The sequence below is a fragment of the Dendropsophus ebraccatus genome, chromosome 6 (assembly GCF_027789765.1).
Source record: "Dendropsophus ebraccatus isolate aDenEbr1 chromosome 6, aDenEbr1.pat, whole genome shotgun sequence".
In the NCBI taxonomy this organism is placed as follows: Eukaryota; Metazoa; Chordata; class Amphibia; order Anura; family Hylidae; genus Dendropsophus; species Dendropsophus ebraccatus.
This window is the reverse complement of record NC_091459.1, coordinates 99,887,950-99,908,624: the sequence shown is the minus strand read 5'-3', so window position 1 is coordinate 99,908,624 and position 20,675 is coordinate 99,887,950. Positions and strand designations below refer to the sequence as shown.

Below are 20,675 nucleotides of genomic sequence, written 5' to 3'. Positions count from 1 at the left end.
GTGAGGATGAATGGGGGGGATCCTTCTTTCCTCCATTCATCCTCATCATCCAGTGACGTGTCTGGGGGTAGCGTAGCGTACGCTGCCCCCCAGACACGTCTTTTCCGCCAGTACCGTCCCAATAAGAGATGACGGTATGGTGTGAAATTCTACAAACTCTGTGAGAGTACCTCTGGGTACACTTACAGATTTAGGGTACGTGCACACTGCGGAATCGCGACAGATAACCCTTTGTGCATTCCGCAGCTGGCACCCGCCGGCGGACTGATGGAGGCGCGCGTCTCCATCCGTGTCATAGACTCCATGTTATGCACGGGCGAATTCCGTCGTCCATCCAAAGAATGAACACGTTGGACGGAGAGCGGAATCCGCCCGTGCATAGAATGGAGTCTATGACACGGACGGAGACGTGCGCCTGCATCAGTCCGCCGGCGGGTGCCAACTGCGGAATGCACGAAGGGTTATCTGTCGCGATTCCGCAGTGTGCATGTACCCTTAGAGTGTATGTAGGAAGGAACACCCGAATCCAGCCCCCAGATGCCCCCTCCCCTCCCATCCTCGGAACAAGTGGGAAGATTGTCCGGGAACTGATCTACCCACTGCTGGATAAAGGTCACCACCACCTGTACGGGATAACTTTTATACCAGCACCCCCTCTTCCGGTCCGTCGCTACCCGAGCTACTGTAGCTTGCGGCACGATCCGAACATATCAGAAGTAGTAATAGAGCCCTAATATTTAGCAGCCATGGAGCGGACCCTGTGCTTCTGGATATGAAGGACCCTGTATCGCACCAGGGCAACATTTTCAAGGTGACGTCCCCCACACTGGAGAAAGGGAGACCCCAGAAGAAGTGCAGAGTGTGGCGTAACAGGGGGATCAGGAAGGACACCATTTCCAGTGTGACGCCTGTCCTGATCACCCCGGCCTCTGCATATTGGATCGCTTCAAGGCGCACCACACGTCACTGGGGTTCTACATTATCTAAATTCTGTCCCTTATTCCTATTTCAGGGGTCACGTTGGTCCGGGGATTATTCTGATCGCCATTATGGAGTCGGGAAGGAATTTTTCCCATTGATGAGGCTACTGTCGTCTGCCTCACGAGGGTTTTTTGCCTTCCTCTGGATCAACACAGGTTGAATTTGATGGACACCTGTCATTTCCAACCTTATAAACTAATAATTGGCCCAATACCCCCAAATAAATTAGAATTGTCCCTTTTTCCCAGCTAAATAGGTATGGCCGCCATTCCCATTAGAGGATGCCATGATGCAATTACAAAGCCTCTGTGCGGCCAGGACAGTAGAAACCCCCCACAAGTGACCCCATTCTGGAAACTACACCCGATAAGGAATCTAACAAGGGGGGCAGCGGGGATATGGCCCCCAAGTGACGGCCACATTTGGGACGTGAAAATGAAAAAAATGGTATTTTTTATTTTCTCGGCACATGTTCTACGTAAGTGCCTGTCACCAGTGGGGTCCATATGCTCACTGCACCCCTTGTTAGATTCCTTATGGGGTGTAGTTTCCAGAATGGGGTCACTTGTCGGGGGTATCTACTGACCTGGCAGCACAGGAGCTTTGTAATTGCGACATGGCCTCCATCCTCCATTCCAGCCTCTAAATGGCGCTCTGTCCCTTTGGTGGCTTGCCCTGTGCCCATATGGCACATTATGCCCAAATATGGGGTATTTTCGTAATCAGGGGAAACTACCCTACACGTTTTGTGTTAATTTTCTTTTTTAACCCCTTGTGGAAATGGAAAAAATCAAGGCTAGACCAACATTTAGTGTAATTTTTGTAAAATTTTTACTCTAAATCATTAATCTTGTCATGATTTTTTCATTTTCACAAGGGGCTAAAAGATTAAAAAAAACCACTAAATGTGTAGAGCAATTTCCCCTGAGTACGGAAATACCCCACATGTGTACATAAAGCGCCATTCGGGTGCAGGGTAAGCCTCCGAAGGGAAGGAGCGCCATTTCGTTTTTGAAGGCTGGATTTGGATGGAATGGATTTTAAGGGGCCATGTTGCATTCAAAAGGCCTCTGTGTTGCCAAGACAGTTGAACCCCCCCACAAGTGACCCCATTATGGAAACTACACCCCTCAAGGAATGTAACAAGGGGTTTAGTGAGCATATGGACCCCACTGGTGACGGGCACAAATGTGGAACAATGTGGCGTGAAAATGAAATATTACATTTTTTACACTATAATGTTGGTTTAGCCTTGAATTTATCATTTTCACAAGGGGTTAAAAGAGAAAAAAACACACAATATGTGTAGAGCAATTTCCCCCGAGTCTGTAAATACCCCACATGTGGACATAAAGCGCCATGTGGGCGCAGGGCAAGCCTCCAAAGGGAAGGAGCGCCATTTGGATTTTGGAGGTTGGATTTGGCTAGAATGGATGATGAACGCCATGTCGCATTTACAGAGCCCTCGTGCTGCCAAAACACTGGAAACCCCCCACAAGTGACCCCATTCTGGAAACTGCACCCCTCAAGGAATCTAACAAGGGGTGCAGTGAGGATATGGACCCCTTGATGACGGGCACATTTGTGCCATGAAAGTGAAAAAATGAAATTTTTTACTTTTACGTCACATTGTTCCACATTTGTGCCCGCCACCAGTGGGGTCCATATGCTCACTGTGCCCCTTGTTAGATTCCTTGAGGGGTGTAGTTTCCAGAATGGGGTCACTTGTGGGGGGTTTCCAGTGTCTTGGCAGCACGAGGGCTCTGTAAATGCGACATGGCCCTTGAAATCCTTTCCAGTGAAATTCAGCTTCCAAAAGCCAATTGGCGCTCCTTCCCTTTGGAGGCTCGTCCTGCGCCCCCTTGGCACTTTATCGCCACATGTGGGGTATTTCCGTACTCGGGAGAAACTGCGCTACACATTTTGTGTCTTTTTTTGCCTCTTATCCCTTTAAGAAAATGAAAAATTGAAGGCTAGAACAACGTTTTAGTGTAAAAAATAAATTTTTCTTTTTTCACGCCATATTGTTCGGAAAATCTGTGAAGTACCTGTGGGGTCCAAATGCTCACCGCACCCCTTGTTACATTCCTTGAGGGGTGTCGTTTTCTAAATGGTGTCCCTTTAGGGGTGTTTTTTAGGTTTTGGCACCCCAGAGCCTCTGCCAACCTGAAGTGGTACAGTCAGAAATGACCAAATATAACGGAGGCGTTGAAATTCACTAGGCGCTCCTTTGTATCTGAGGCTTGTGGTTGCGTCAAATAGCGCAATAGGGCCACATATGGGGTATTTCTATAAACTGCAGAAACGGGGCAATAATTATTTGGGTGCATTTCTCTGGTAATAGGTTTATAATTATGAAAAATATTGGATTACAATAAAATCTCTGCACAGAAAATTAAAATTTTCAAATTTCTTACACACTTAGCTTTTATTTCTGTGACTCCCCTAAAGGGTTAAAACACTTTATGAATATGCTTTTGCAGAGTGTGGGGGGTGCAGTTTCTGAAATGGGGTGCTTTGTGGGGCTTTCTAACATACAGGCCCCTCAAATACACTTTAAACCTGAACAGGTCCCTAAAAATATCTGATTTTGAAATTTTACTGAAAATTTGGAAATTTGCTGCTAATGTTTTAAGCTTCCTATTGTCTAAAAAAAATTAAAGATCGTTTAATAAATGCCGCCAACATAAAGTAGACATGTTGCTAATGCTATTTAATATATAATTTATGTGGTATAACCACTTTCTGTATACGCAAAAAAGTTTCAAAGTTGGAAAAATGCAGTTTTTCACATTTTTTCACATTATTTGGGTTTTTTTCATAAAGATTTGTTATGATTATCGACTCCAATTTACCAGAAATGTAAAGTACAATATGTCACGAGAAAACAATCTCAGAATCAGCCGGATAGGTAAAAGCATCCCGAAGTTATTAATGACTAAAGTGACACTGGTCATATTCATAAAATGTGTCTCTGTCATTAAGGCCATTTCAGGCTCTGTCCTTAAGGGGTTAAAGGAATCTGCTGACACTGTTAGATGCTGTTAGGTCAAGAAGACACATGGTACCTTACATATATTTGTCTGTGCTTCTATAGTATAGAAAATGTTTTTATTCTCTGGTACAAAGAGGCAAAGTGGCTTCTCCAAGCTCCTTAACAACTAAAAGCTAGAAAGTCTCCCCTCTCCTCCCTCCCTGCTTAATTGACACCTGCTGGTTTAGGCATGGGAGGGGGAGTTATAGGTGCGTGCATATAACGTGTACATATTACATACAAATATGCACATTACCTATATGCATACATAGTATGTGCACTATACGCACATCTAAACAAATGCACATTACATATACTGTATGCACATATAATACAGACACACATGCACCATACACACAGACTCACATAATGTACATACTTCATGTCCACACACACAGATTTACCTCTGTTCCAGGAAAGCACCAGGCACAGCTCACATGCTGTCAGATTTGCAGCTCCACTGTGCAGGCTGCAGCCCCTCTCCCTCCTCTCCTCCCGTGTCCCAACTGCCAGCAGCAGCATATAGAGCAGATGGGGGCAGGCTGAGAGGAGGAGGTGGTGGAGGGTCCCGAGAGGAGAGGAGAGGGGCTGCGCTAAATCTGCACGCTACATGCTGCTGCCTGTCACCCTAGCCACTCCCTGCCTCTATATAATATGATGAAACCCCATGTTACTCCATAGAGGCAGTGAGTGACTGGGTGAAAGGCATGTGCTGGATATGTCGTCCTGGAGCTGCTTGAAAGGGAGGCCCACCTCCTGCTCAGGGGCCCACCAAGGGATAGGGCCCACCAGGGGATTCCCCTGTGGGCAAGTCCGAGGCTGTATTAAGGCTATGTTCACACTATGTAAAAACAACGGCTGTATTTCACAACGTTTTTTTTTTTTTTTTTAAACAACAGCCGTTGTTTTTACATAGTGTGAATATTGCCTTAAAGTGTTAAAAACGACAGTCGTTTCCAAATTATGGATACGTTTCTCTTTTAATAAACAGAAAATATTGACTATAAACATACAATAGATCTAACTTAAATAATATGATTAAAAAAATGTTCATTCATGACTAGATGATATTTGTTATTCTGATGTATAGGGAGCACAGTGAGAATGGATGTCTGGGATGGCTGGAAAGAATTTCTTAATGCATGTGTACTTGGACACACACAAAATGTCCAGCGTTACTTCTCAAAGTATGAAGCTATTCTCAGGTAAAAAAAAAAAAAACTGCTGATGATCTTCACTACTTTCAATTCCACTTGTGCAAATGTTCTTCTCATGGGTTTACATTGAGAACATTTCCCATGTTATGATTGTTGGTCATTAAAAATAACTTTTAACATGTCATCAGACATGTCAAAAGTTATTGATCGCAGTGGGTCTCACTGCTAAGACCTGCTGTGATCAGGAAATATAGCCAGGGAGAGAGTGTGGCAGTGTCAGGACCAGTCACACCAAACACACAGAGACAGTGAGCCCAAAGCCGAATCCAAACCACTGTCCCTGCCTAAGTGCAGCGGTGTGCCCTAGGCGGCATATAACAACTTGGCGACAGTCCCTAGCCTAGGCAGATGTAATGCTGGGTTTACACGGAACGATAATTCGCCCAATTGAACGATTAACGATTTTGAAGCAATGATTTGGTTTTTAGAACGATTAGCGTTTAGATGCAGAAAAATCGTTAGAAAATTCGTAAGAAAAATCGTTATTGCAATCGTTTTTAAGATCGCTTAAGCCCATCTTTTACATAGGGTGAATCTTTGAAAGACTGTTTACACAAAGCGAACGACAAACGACTATTTGAGAAACATGTTGTAAGATCAAAATGAACGATTTTTCGCTCATCGCTTAATGCGATTGTTATTGCGAAAATTTGAGCGATAATCGTTCCGTGTAAACGCAGCATAAGGCTATGTTCACACTACGTAAGTCTCCAGACGTAGCACGTTCCGTGAATAAGCGGCCGGAGATTTACGTAGTTTGCGTACAATGGAAAGTATATGATGTACGGCTGCACAGTTCACACTACGTACGAACTTACGCCCGGATCGTACGCGGCGCCGTAAAAATGAACCAGACCATTGTTTGAGGACGAAAATGCCGTAACTTACGCCCGTAGCGTAACATGCGGTCCCTTACGTAGTGGTGATTTCTTCATTTTTCCACTTTTCTTTGCCGATCCAAAAGGTTCTGTGGGGTGTCCGGGGCTAGGTGAAGATTTCCAAGTAAAAGACCGCTGTCAGATCGCTACGTAGGGCGCTCGGGAAGCGTAAGTAGACTACGGGCCGGCCGCAAGTAGCGTAAATTCCTGGCCGGAGTTTAACACGTATATGTCCGGCCGCAAAAATATGCGGCCGGACATATACGTAGTGTGAACATAGCCTTACACAGAACAAGACTAGACAAACAAAACACAATAAGGCAAGGTCAACAGTCCGGGTAAGAACAGACGGGCAGCAAAGGTACAAAATCATCAAACAGAAGAATCAAAAGTCAGGCAAATAGCAAGGCCAGGTGGCAGGCAAGGATGGTCAGAATTAGGGATGGTCCGAACTGAGTACGAACCCGAACTCTCGGTAATGATTCCCGCTGTCTGCCTGCTCCATGCAGCAGGCGGATCCAGCGGGAGGACCGCCTGGAAAACTGGGATACAGCCATAGCCATAGGCTGTATCCCAGTTTTACAGGCGGTCCTCCCGCTGTATCCGTCCGCTCCACAGAGCGGCCAGACAGCGGGAATCTGATGCCGAGTGTTCGGGTTCATACAAACCCGAACCTCGGAGGGTTCGGACCATCCCTAGTAAGAATACAAAGCAATAGGGACAGAAAACCAGAGGTAACACAGATAAATGCAGGAAGAGCTGAAATGTAGGACAGATAACTACACTGAATAACCAGCAATGAACTGTGATACTGAGAACCACTTATAGTGAACCAGAGCCCGGTCCAGAATTCCATTGGAGCAGCCTCGTGACTGTAGAGCATTACACAGCTGACAACAAGGAAACTGACTGGCTGGAAGATCCCTGTCACAGAGAAACCAAAGCTACAAAGCTAAACTCTCAACCTGCCAGTGAACTAAACAGGTGGACACGGGTGTGGTGAAACCCTGCTAATCACCACCCAGCAAGGGCTGGAATAAGACAGTGTTCAGACCAGGTTCAGACATAATTGTAAAATCAGAATCATGGCCATAAATGCAGTGTTGGTTGTATCTTACAAACCGAGGACTCTGCCAAGGTCCCAACAGGAACATTCATGACAGGCAGCGATGCAATCCACTCCCCAGCTGTATCTCCTGATCGGCTAATCAGACAATTTAAAGAGTCACTGTCGTATTTTTTATTTTTTTTTGCAGAAATCAATAGTCCAGGCGGTTTTAAGAAACTTTGTAATTGGGTTTATTAGCCAAATCTGCCATTATCTGCATGTAAAAAGGCTTTTTTCCAGGTCCCCCCCTCCTTCCTCTTTTTCATCCACTCCAAAAAATCTGAAAATTGTGACTTGTTGCAGGAGTCGTCCCCTGTCGGCTCTAGGGAGAGGGGAGGGGGGAGGAGGAAGGAGGGAGTTAGCCGCAGCAGAAAGCAGATAACAGAGGATTACAGGCAGGAGCTGGGTGACAGCTGTAATCTGAGCTCAGAGAGGTCACTGGTGATGGTCAGAAGAGATAACGGGTGAGGGATTTGTAGATTAACTCTTTGTTGTCCTGTTTTGGTCTTTTCTTTAGCTCTCTCCATAGGAGAACAATGAAGACAGGGGGGAGAGCTTTAAACTGCTTTTTCATGATAAAAATGCATTTTTCGGATAATAAACCCAATTACAAAGTTTCTTAAAATCGCCTGGACTATTGATTTCTGCAAAAAAAATTTCACGACAGTGACACTTTAAGTCTATGGGTCCATTTACACAGAAAGATTATCTGACAGATTATCTGCCGAAGATTTGAAGCCAAAGCCTGAAACTTGAGATTTTTCCTCTTTTTAAATCCATTCCTGGCTTTGGCTTCAAATCTTAGGCAGATAATCTGTCAGATAATCTTTCTGTGTAAATGGACCCTTATGCTAAGTTTACACGAGGCGATTATTGGCACGATTTCGAAGTAACGATTTTTTTTTATAACGATCAGCGTTTAGACGGTACGATATATCGTACGGAAAAATCGTTTTGTGATCGTTTTGCGATTGCACGCCCACAGCCCGGTCCGCCCGCAGCCGGGGATTTGAAGGCGGGGGTGGCGATCGGAGCGGCGGCGGGGGTGGCGATCGAGCCAGCACAGGGGGCTGCGGATGAGCGGGGGGCCGGGCTGCGAGCGGGGCTGCGGGTGGGCAGACTATCGCGCGACGACTGTTTACACGGAACGATCGACGAATTTTTTGCGAACTACGTACGACGATTTATGAACATGTTAAAAGATCAAAATGAACGATTTCTCGCTCGTCGTGCGATCGTTCGCTGCGTTTACACGTACGATTATCGTTCGAATTCGATCGTTATCGTGCAAATTCGCACGATAATCGTTCCGTGTAAACCCAGCATTAGAGGTTACATTGTTGGAATTAGCAAGCCTCTGGGGAGTGGATGGCGCTGCTGACACAATCTTTCCCCTCCTATAACTCCTGATCACAGAGGGTCTTAGCAATGAGACCCACTGTAATCAATAACTTTTTACATGCCCGATGACATGTCAAAAGTTATTTTTAATGGCAGGTACTCTTTAAGTATTGTTCTTGTCTATTGCCTTTATGCATTCTCTTGGGGCAACAGTAATGTATTTGTATATCATAACCAGCCACAAAAAGTTTTAAATAGAAATGATCAGAGTAAGAACTAATGTTTCAAATGGTGATCATAATTTCAAGGCATGTTTATTGTGTAAATTTCTCTTACTTGACTGCTGTTGTACTGCTGGATCAGCTGGTACACTGTTGTCCATTGTTACTGATATACAAAATATGCCACTAAACTCTTGCCTCTTGGACCAAACACAAATGGCCTGCCATTTTGTGATCTTCTATCAGATATTTGTTTATGGTCAATCCGGTCTTACTTTTAAAGGGTTTACCCAGCGTTATCAAAACATGGCCACTTTCTTCCAGAGACAACACCACTCTTGTCTCCAGTTTGGGTAGGGGTTCTCATACTCATTTCTATTGAAGCGAATGGAGCTTAATTGCAAACCACACCTGAATTGGAGACAAGAGTCGTGTTGTCTCTGGAAGAACATGGCTATGTTTATCTAACACTGGATAAGGCGTTTAATACCATTCATAGACAGCCAACAAATGTGGCCTTTCCAGAAATACTGGCACCTGCCTCTGGGCCCTAACAATCTGCTCATGGTTGAAGACATTCAAGTCGTTACTTTTATTCATGGCTTGAAAATGATTCTTCCTACTGTGTAGGGGAAAGGTCAACACATTCTCTGTGACACAGCAGCCATGGGGTATTGTGTTATTATTCTTAAAGGAGAAGTCCGTCAAAAATTTTTATTAAAGTATTGTATTGCCCCCCAAAAGTTATACAAATCCCCAATATACACTTATTACGGGAAATGCTTATAAACTGTTTTTTCCCTGCAGTTACTACTGCATCAAGGCTTCACTTCCTTGATAAAATGGTGATGTCACAACCCGACTCCCAGAGCTGTGCGGGCTGTGGCTGCTGGAGAGAATGATGGCAGGAGGATGCTCAGTGTCCCTCCAGTGCCCTGTGTCCCTTAGTGTCCCCCTGCCATCATCCTCTCCAGCAGCCACAGCCCACACAGCTCTGGGAGTTGAGTTGTGACATCACCATTTTATCCAGGAAGTGACATCACCATGTTATCCAGGAAGTGAAGCCTTGATGCAGTAGTAAGTGCAGGGAAAAAAGCACTTTGTGTATATTGGTGATTTGTACAACATTTGGAGGGCAATACAATACCTTAATAAAAAATTTTGCTGGACTTCTCCTTTAAAATGTCCTAGATTTGGCATTTGCTGACTTTAGTCAATGATAATCAGATATGTCGTAACAATTGATCTGACGTTTTCTTGTCTAGTCTATTGTGAAATTGTTTTTTTGCATCTCACAATCAGGTTCCAGCAGCGAGTAGCACTTAACATAGCTGCACACTTTGGCCACTTGGAACTTGCAGAATGGCTACAGACTGCAGGTGTCAGAGCAGATGAAGCAGTCGGTGTTCATCCTTATAGAGAATGGTGCAGTGATACCGACCATCCTGATATTGGAAAATGTGCAGTCCATGCTGCTGCTGAAAAAGGTCAACTTCTTCTGATCAAATCATTTATAGCCCGAAATGTTCTGTGCTTGGAGTGTCGAAACGCGCTTGGTCAGACACCACTCAAGATATGCATCCTGAATGGGAATAAAGACTGCCTCCTGTATTTAGCAATGAAAATGTGGTCAGTCGTCTCCTTTCCAAAAGTCTCTCTTACCATGAACATCTATATCAAAGTTAAAAAATGGATATACACAGCCCAAAAAAGAGTCTACAAAGCACGAAAATGGGCTCCACCATTTAAAACCCGCGTAGGGGATCCAGTTGTAGTGGATGGCTTCACAGAGCCCAAAATGACCAGTAGAGATTTACATGGTTTTTATCAGGACAAATGGAGAAGCGTCGTGCAGAGTTCCCGAGCACACAGCAGTGACGCAATTGTTAATGCTGTTTTAAAATTACACCCTATGACGACAAGGCAGAGGACATCAAAATCATCAAGATTTCCTCCACTCAACCAAGTAGTAGAAAATTCAGTCAGGAGAAAATCTCAATCTGTGTCAGAATCACAGGAAATAGATGAGATCTTTACAAATAGCTGGAATCCTAATATCCCACTTCCACCAATCACCAGCGACAGCCGCCCACGTCATTTAAGAACTCCCCATGCTGCTGTTCTTCTGAATTCATCTCTAGAGTCCTTCTCAAAATATAGTGGTCGGACACCGAGACAGAATGCAGTATATTTCTTAAGCCTTGCGAGGTAAGGGTTCAGGTTCATGTATTTGCTTGTTGACTTGTAATGTCTGTGGTTTATCTGTAATTTTCTTACCTTCATCCTCAGTGCAGTTTTTGTGAAGTCTTGCCCCTCCTAATGAATATTGGGGCACCGCTCTGCAGTGATGTCACTCTAGCACTCATCACTGCAGACCACAAGACTTTCTAGCATCAACAACGACTGCAAACTGATCTGGAGAGAGCTTGCAGTCACAGTTGTGACACGTACCCTTTAAAGAGCATGTGTAACCTAAATTTTCTTTTACTGATTAGAGTCAAATACAAAAACTTGTTCTTTTATTCCAATCTGATTCTATTTTCTGACTGTAATTTTTTTTTAAATTTCACTTATTGGACATTGTTTTGGGGGCTGCCATTTTGCCTGAGCACATTTAGTGACATTCTTTACAGTAAGCCTCATAGATGACAATAGACAGAGTCTGTCCCCTTGAGGTGAATATGAAACATTACTGAGCATGCTCTGTGACCTTTGAAGAGGCCATTTCACAGTGAGCTGCTATTGTATTATACTGGTGCTATCTATCTACTGGTGTCACATGTTGCTGCAGCCTCCTCTTATCACTACAGACAGAACAGGAAGTCTTGGTTAAGTTCTAACCCCAGTGGTGAGAATGCAAGAAAACTGCACGATATCAGGATTATTTTGTGATATAGATAGAAAAATGGAAAATTAGAAAAAGCATCATCAAAAATTCTTTAAAATATGTAAAACATAAAAACAACATTTACACACTAAGGGGGACATGTATCATCCGGCGTACGGATGATTTTCGGCGGAAAGTGCCGATTTGCGCATTATTTTATTCGCAAATAGCCGATTTGCAAATAAAATATTTGCAAATCTGCACTTTCCGCAGAGTACGCCAGGGGGCGGGGAGGGGGTGTGAAGGGGGCGGAACGGAGGGCGCGGACTCAGAGTCCACGCGATTTACCATCCGTTCCACCAAAAGATACGCCGAAAACCTACTCTAGTCCTCAGCTGGCGTAGGTTTTCGGCTGTGCGCACCAGAGCGCACGGGATTTATGTAGAGGCAGTCCGCCTCTACATAAATCCCCGTAGCGCTGGAGATGCGGGGACATTTATAAGTCCGGCGTAAAAAACGCCGGACTTAATAAATGTCCCCCTAAGTAATTTTCTGATTACACATTCCCTTTAAAGACTCTTAAAGTGAAAATGAAAAATATGTAGTTGGCTCTATGCTAACACTCGTTGGGGAAACTATTTTCTTCTACAAATATATTTATTGTAAATTAACATTACATTGTCTTTACAGTGAGTTTAAAGAAAAACCTTGGCTACGGCAGCTAGACATGGCCAGGAGTCTAGCCAGAAAATCAGTGCGCAACTTGTGAGGATTGTCGATTGTCAACAGTGTGTATAGAAGACATCGGTACTGACATAGACAAATGGGAGGAGACTTGTATAAGAAATAAGAAAGACAGCACTCACCAATTCCTCACCAGTATGATTTAGACTGTGCTCGGGTACCTGCTGATCTCCATTGTCATGGCACCCAATGACATGCGAGAAATGCCCACCCAGCCATTCACTTTTAAACACTATAAGGGTAGCTTCACACGTACCGGATTTACAGCGGATTTCCCGCTGCAAGTTTGCAGTGAAATCTGCTGCGAATCCTGGTACAGTGAAGTTAAAAGGGTCACATAACCGCAGTGGAATCTTCATTCCGCTGTCAGTATGTGACCCGGCCCCTTAAACCCCCCACAGCCCACGCCCGGAGCGTGCATTACCTGCTCGGCGACGCCGCTGTGTGTGAAGCTCCCGACTCCCGGCTCCCGTCGGTCCCCATCAGCCAGTCAGTGCTGCCGTGCACTGATTGGCTGATGGGGACCGATGGGAGCCGGGAACCTTACATGCAGCAGCAGCACCACCGAGCAGGTAATGTATGCTCCGGGCCGGGGGCTGCGGGTGGCGGGCTGCAGGGGGTTAAAGGGGCCGGGTCACATACTGGCAGCGGAATGATAATTTATTGTGTGCTGCTTCTTAGCTGGAGTTGCTGCACAGTACATTGTATGCATGTTAAAAACAACTGGTTGTTAATAAAGCTACTTCAGTTAACAATAATAGTCATTGTCCAATCACCGAATGTTATGATGTGACCTGGCTAGTGAGGCTGGTGAACAACGGCCACGGTCACTGGAGCTGTGAACAAGTCTTGTAGCGTCTTGTGGTTTTTGAGGGGCAATTTTCGACGCATATTTTTTAAAGGACATCTACTGTTAAGTGTTACTGGTACACACCGCTCACACTCACAGGACAGCGGAGAGGGATACTGATCATGTGGGAGACTGGTCATGTTAGGGGGCCATGTAACTAGCTGACATTTATCAGACTAATCTGTACAGGACATAGAGGATATTAGTGATGGCGGCCATGGAGATCTGTAAGAAAATAACTGTCATCTCCAAGACACAGCAGCCAGTAAGCTGTAGCATTATATATGGCCGCCATTCAGACTATAGATAGCTCTCAGATCTGGCCCATAGAGTAATATGGGGTTGTCTGCAGACTCCTCAATGACAGATTGTGCTGCTCTATACAGACTGGATATAAGAAGGTATAGGGGAAGATTTATCAAGCAGTTTTACAGTAGCAATGACCTTTGTTGCCCATAGCAACCAATTCCAGCTCAGCTTTCAAGCTTTCGTGAGCTCTGGTAAAATGAAAGCTGAGCTGTGATTGGTTACTATGATCAGCAAAGGACATTTCTTTTGTAAGGCTATGTTCACACAGAGCAAAAGGGGCAGATTACGCGAGGAAATATTTCCGCCTGAAATCAACTGACGCTGAATTCCGAGCAGAATATAAGCAGAATGTAAGCAGAATCCCTGCGTATTCCGCTAGGAAAGTGTTCAGCTCGTAATCAGCTCTTGACAAATTCAGCGCAGAATACTGAGGAATCCGCGCTGAATCCGCATGCATTCAGCGCTGAAATTCAGCGAGTATTTGGCGAGTAAACTAGACTATACCAGAATATATACTAGAATCCTCCTCCCCGCCCCTTTTTTCCCCATTTCCGCGGTAATTCAGCGCGTAATTTCCGCTTGTGTTACGCTTGTATTCCGCGCTGAAATAGAAAATCTGAGCCCTATTGGTTTCTATAGGCTTCCGCTAGCGGAAGAATGAACATGTTCATTCTTCTGGCGGAAAGCGGATTAGTTCAGTGCGGAAATTCCACCGTGTGAACTGCAGAGCAGAATTTCCATTCAACACAATGGAAATTAGCTCTGCACCTATTTTAACGGCTGAAATTTCAGAGCTGATTCAGCGCAGAAATTCAGCTGCTTTTGCTCTGTGTGAACGAGCCCTAAGAGTGCTTGATAAATGCCCATCATTCCTATATGTGCCCATAATGTGTAAGGACATGGCATCAGTGTATATATCCACTAGAGGGCGCCACCCCCAGCAGCAGAGGATTGGCAGGGAGCTGTGTTATATAACAGCCTTCATGTTTGGTGACATTTTATTTAAATTCATCACAACACAATATGTCTCCTCAGCGTCTTCTAAGAAGAGTACATTTACAAAACTGTTCAAAAGCAAAACCCACCCCGTTCTCTACAACAACCAATCACAGCTCTCATTTCTGAAGAACCAACTACAACAAGAAAGCTGCGCAGTGATTGGTTACTATGGGCAACAAGCAGAGTCCTCATCCATCTGCCCCAACTCTCCTTGTTGCCAATAGCAACCAATCACAGCACAGCTTTTGTACTGAACTATTAAAAAGTGAAAGCCGCGCTCTGATTGGTTGCTATGGACAACAAAAGCAGTATTATGAATAACTTGCATTATATTCAGTGTGTTTTTTCCTGCTCAGAAACCAGCGCTGAAGATGACACGCCATGCACAGAAGGAGGAGAGGTATAATGGCTCCTGGATGTCGGCATTAGCAGTGGTGGGAATGTGTTGTATCATTGATACACTGATCATGTCACTGTACACTGTACACGTTCCTGGGCTGAGAAAGGGGTGCAGGGAGGGTCCGCATAAGAGGGCTGGAGTGGTCCTGGGCTAGGAAGGGCGCAGGGAGGGTCCATGTTAGGGGATTGGGGCGGGCCCAGGTTGGGAAGGGCGCAGCGAGGGTACACATTAGGGGGCTGGGGCGGGCCCGGAAAGTGTGATGGGAGGTTCCGCACTAGGGGGTTGGGGCAGGCCTGGGCTGGGAAGGGCGCAGGAAGGGTCCATGTTAGGGGGCTGGGCGCCGGGAGGGTCTGCATTAGCGGGCTAGGGCGGATCCGGGCTGGAAATGGTGCCAGGAGGGTCCACATTAGGGGGCTGGGGCGGTCCTGGACTGGGAAGGGCGCAGGGAGGGTCCATGTTAGGGGGCTGGGGCAGGCCTGGGCTGGGAAGGGTGCCGGGAGGGTCCATATTAGCGGGCTGGGGCGGTCCTGGACTGGGAAGGACACTAGGAGGGTCCACGTTAAGGGGCTGTGGCGGGCCTGGGCTGTGAAGGGCTCCAGGAGGGTCCGCACTAGGGGGGTTGGGGCGGGCCTGGACTGGGAAGGACGACGGAAGTATCCACGTTAGGGGATTGGGGCGGGCCTGGGATGGGAAGGATGCCAGGAAGGTGTTAGGGGGCTGGGGTGGGCCTTGGCTGGAAAGAGCGCAAGGAGGGTCTGCATTAGCGGGCTGGGGCAGGCCTGGGATGAAAAGGGCGCTGGGAGGGTCCACGTGAGGGGGCTGGGAAGAGCGCCAGAATGGTCTGCATTAGGGGGCTGGCGTGGGCATGGGAAGGGCGCAGGGAGGGTCCACATTAGGGGTCTGGGCGCGGGCCTGGGCTGGGAAGGGCGCTGGTAGGGTCCGCACTAGGGGGTTAGGGCGGGCCTGGGCTGGGCGCCTGGAGGGTTCGCTTTAGGGGGCTGGGGCGGGCCTAGGATGGAAGGGCACAGGGAGGGTCAATGTTAGGGGGCTAGGGCGGGCCTGGGCTGGAAATGGCGTTGGGAGGGTCCACATTAGCGGACTGGGGCAGGCCTGGGCTTGAAAAGGCTTCGGGAGGGTCCACATTAGGGGGCTGTGGCAGGCCTGGGCTGGGAAGGCGCCAGGAGAGTTCATGTTAGGGGTTCGGGAAGGGCTGGGAAGGGTCCATATTAGGGGGCTGGAGCGGGCCTGGGCTGGGAAGGGTGTCGAGAGGGTCCATATTAGCGGGCTTGGGCAGGCCTGGGAAGGGCGCTGGGAGGGTCAACGTTAAGGGGCTGTGGCGGGTCTGGGCTGGGAGGGGTACCGGAAGGGTCAAAGTTAGGGGGTTGGGGCAGGCATGGGCTGGGAAAAGCACCGGTATGGTCTGCATTAGGGGGCTGGGGCGGGCCTGGACTGGGAAGGGTACCAGGAGAGTCTGAGGAGGGTGGGGTTCACATTATAGCAAAGGACAGGTAAATTACGGGTTGGGATGGGTAATCGGGTTAGGGTGGAGGGGCTCCCTCATGGTGCCTTCACCTTGACGTGGTGAGTGTGGTGGGAGTAATACTCCTGGCAGGGTCACCCGTGCCAGACAGGTCAATAGGGAGAGGCCAGACTAAGTGAGGCACCCAGAAGAAAGGGCTGGTATCCTAAATTTTTTTAATAAAATACAATGGACATATACTATTGACAATACATGTAGAAGTCTCACTAAACATATCAGTCAACAGGACACACCACACACATTGCCATTCTCATCTGCTTTAGTTGTTGTTGACTGATGAACCTTTTAATTAGCAAGCAGGAGATGGTAGGACCCCTGCACCTAAGATTCCTGTCCACCACTAAGCTCTTTCTGCATTCCTGCTAAACCTAACCCCTTTATTAAGCCCTCCTTCCCCCACCTTTGCAATAAGCCCGTGAGGGTCCGCGTTAGGGGGTTGGGGCAGGCATGGGCTGGGAAAAGCGCCGGGAGGGTCTGCGTTAGGGGGCTGGGGTGGGCCCGGGCTGGGAAGGGTACCAGGAGAGTCTGCGTTAGGAGAGTGGGGTTCACATTATAGCAAAAGACAGGTAAATTACGGGTTGGGATGGGTAATGGGGTTAGGGTGGAGGGGCTCCCTCATGGTGCCTTCACCTTGACGTGGTGAGGGAGCTTGCGTGCCTTGGTGATCCAATGAGCTAAGCTGGTGGGAGTAATACTCCTGGCGGGGTCACCGTGCCAGACAGATCAATGGGGAGAGGCCAGACTAAGTGAGGCACCCAGAAGAAAGGTTGGTATCCTAAAAATTTTAAATAAAATACAATGGAGATATACTATTGACAATACATGTAGAAGTCTCACTAAACATATCAGTCAACAGGACACACCACACACATTGCTATTCTCATCTGCTTTAGTTGTTGACTGAACCTTTTAATTAGCAAGCAGGAGATGGTAGGACTCCTGCACCTAAGATTCCTTGACTAGTAGTGATAAGGAGTCTCCTTTTCCTCCAGGGTCAGACCTGCAGCAACCATGAGGAGGTTGGGCCTGCTGGGAACTAGTAGATAAATGATATGGGGCTGGCTGGATACAGGATACCAATCTGATGGCTGGCTCCCCTCCTGCACGGTGCTGTCTGAACTATACAGTTTCTATAACCAATGTCTTTCTATGCTGTGTGCTCTATGCTCTATAAAGTGTGCTGTGCTGGGAAAACCAGCTGTCAAGCTGTTCATGGACTGGCCCACTTAGCACACTGGCCCATCTGGCATTTGCCTGACATGCCACATGGGCAGTCCAGCCTTGGCCACCAGTAATCAAATGCTGCATGCTCAAATTTGCTTATATCTAATACAGAGGGCACTATTGATGTCGTGCAGTTTAAAGGACCACTAGATGCTGGTATTGTTGGGTGGGGTATAGGTGTAAAGAGAGATGCTGCAGTATTTTTTATGTGCTGTGTGGACATACCATTATAGGGTAACTATTGTTCAAACCAACTATTGGTATGTCAAAGGATGTTTCCAGATGCTGTGACACCCACTGATTGCTAAAATACAGGGGCAACAGTGCTTAGCTGAGTGTTGTGCCTGTTCTGCACTGCTTGGCTCTCTTAAAGGGCCACTTTATAGTAAAACTGTTCAGTGTACAGTATTAGGCTGCGTTCACACTAGGTATATTTCAGTCAGTATATGTATATTTCAGTCAGAAAAAATATTCTGTGGCGCAGCACTCCTTTATATAAGACGCGGTTGGTGGGCAAATAAACCACAAGTTTTTTCACTATTTTCGGAGTGCCACAGTGATTTTCTTCATTTTATATTTCAGTCAGTATTGCAACCAAAACCAGGAGTGGATTAAAAACACAGAAAGGATCTGTTCACACAATGTTGAAATTGAGTGGATGGCATTTAATGGCAAATATTTGCTGTTATTTTAGAACAACAGACGTTATATTGAAATAATGGCCGTTATTTACTGTTATATGGCGGCCATCCACTCAATTTCACCATTGTGTGAACAGATCCTTTCTGTGTTTTTAATCCACTCCTGGTTTTGGTTGCAATACCGACTGAAATATACTGACTTAAATATACGTAGTCTGAACGCAGCCTTACTAAGGCTATGTTCACACTACGTATATTTGAGGCTGTATGTTTGAGGCTGTATAGCAACCAAAACAAGGAGTGGATTGAAAACACAGAAAGGCTCTGTTCACATAATGTTGTAATTGAGTGGATGGCCGTCATTTAATGGCAAATATGTGCTGTTATTTTAAAACAACGTCTGTTTTATTGAAATAATGGAACTTATTTACCGTTATATGGCGGCCATCCACTCAATTTCAACATTATGTGAACAGAGCCTTTCTGTGTTTTCAATCCACTCCTGGTTTTGGTTGCTCTGAGGACCTGACATGAGGACCAAATACAGCCTCAAATATACATAGTGTGAACCCAGTTAGGCTGGGTTCACACTACGTATATTTCAGTCAGTATTGTGGTCCTCATATTGCAACCAAAACCAGGAGTGGATTGAAAACACAGAAAGGCTCTGTCCACACAATGTTGAAATTGAGTGGATGGCCGCCATATAACAGTAAATAACGGCCATTATTTCAATATAACAGCCGTTGTTTTAAAATACCAGCAAATATTTGCCATTAAATGGCGCCTTTCCACTCAATTTCAACATTGTGTGAACAGATCCTTTCTGTGTATTTAATCCACTCCTGGTTTTGGTTGCAATATGAGGACCACAATACTGACTGAAATATATGTAGTGTGAACCCAGCCTTAGCAAGTGTACTCACTGTATATACTGACAGCAGCTCCCTGTGTACCTCATAGAAGTTAAATCAGACTCCCCTCATCCAGGCTGTGCTCTGTGGTGTTTCTGACAATAGGATGGCCGACATGGAGGAGCATGTGTCCCAGTGTCCACCACTGAGCCTGTATTACCCATGGAAGTGACATGGTTGCAAGCTCTTCCATGCCAGTCATCATATGGACAGAATCACCACAGAGCAGGACAGCCCAGCCTGGAGGAGAGGAGACAGATTTTAGCACTATGAGGTACACATGGAGCTGCTGTCAGTATATACAGTGAGTGCACTTACTCATACTTCACACTAAGCAATTTTACTATAAAGTGGCCAACCCTTTAACAGAGTGGAGGGAGCAGTGTATGGATTTATATTATGTCTATTTCTTTCTATAAATCTGTACACTTTATGCTTGGCAATATACTGTAGATCTACACAGCGCAGGTAAATTTACAGGCAAATCTATGAATGATATGAATTTGCGTCTGCAATGTTGACGAAAATTATGTAAAAAGTCCATGTATTTAAAGGGGTAGTGCGGCGCTAAACATTTATTCCCAAAATAACACACATTATAAAGCTATACAACTTTGTAATGTGTGTTATGTAAGTGAATGGCCCCCTTCCCCGTGTCCCCCCCATCCCGGAAGTGTGGTGCATTATACTCACCGCATTACTGTCGACCCCCGGGTGGGGGAACACGGGGAAGGGGGCCATTCACTTACATAACACACATTACAAAGTTGTATAACTTTATAATGTGTGTTATTTTGGGAATAAATGTTTAGCGTCGCACTACCCCTTTAAAATCCACACTGCATGTCTATTCCCATGAGGGTCCAAGCTACTTTTTCCTGCAACCCATGAACAAGACTTGTTAACATCTAATCTAATCCAGATATTGAAATACACTTTGAATCTGCTGCAATAAATAATGGAAGTATGCACCCCTTGGGAACATACCCTTATACTTCTATTTATATTCTTCATCTTGGCTTAAAAAAGAACCCTGTGGAAATACAGTTCAAATACTAATGTGTGAATTAACCCTAAATTGGACTAAATTAAACTACACAGTCAGACAACTATCATTTAACATTAAGAGCCCAGGATAACTCAATTCTTAATTGACGCCTAAGGTTTTCTGTGCACTATTCTGTTCTGAACCTATGAGCACAGCCCTAATGACCGTCCTCATGTATTGCGTTCATGTATTTTAGTCCTGGCCTCTAGGGGGCACTAATGGATTATAGAACTGAGCAGCCAGTCATTTATTAGCAGGTTACACATAACTATGAAAAGTTTCAATCGAATAATACGCTGTGTATGACTCCAGCCACAAATACCACAATTACAACACTTAGAGGATGATCCCCCACGTTTTTACTCCATAACAAATACATAAATGACAGACATGGCACAA

The 20,675-nt window shown here is 45.8% G+C and overlaps 1 protein-coding gene across 2 annotated transcripts in view; it reads left to right on the top strand.

Moving 5' to 3' along the window:
* Positions 1-12,742, top strand: part of ANKUB1 (ankyrin repeat and ubiquitin domain containing 1) — a 34,734-nt gene extending 21,992 nt beyond the window's left edge. For both annotated transcript variants that reach the window (XM_069973887.1, XM_069973888.1), the window contains 3 exons: positions 5,106-5,220; positions 10,083-10,988; positions 12,298-12,742. In XM_069973887.1, coding sequence (XP_069829988.1) covers positions 5,106-5,220; positions 10,083-10,988; positions 12,298-12,376 — 1,100 coding nt within the window. In that variant the 3' untranslated portion in view covers positions 12,377-12,742. The remainder of the gene's footprint in view (positions 1-5,105; positions 5,221-10,082; positions 10,989-12,297) is intronic.
* The last annotated feature ends 7,933 nt before the right edge of the window (positions 12,743-20,675 follow it).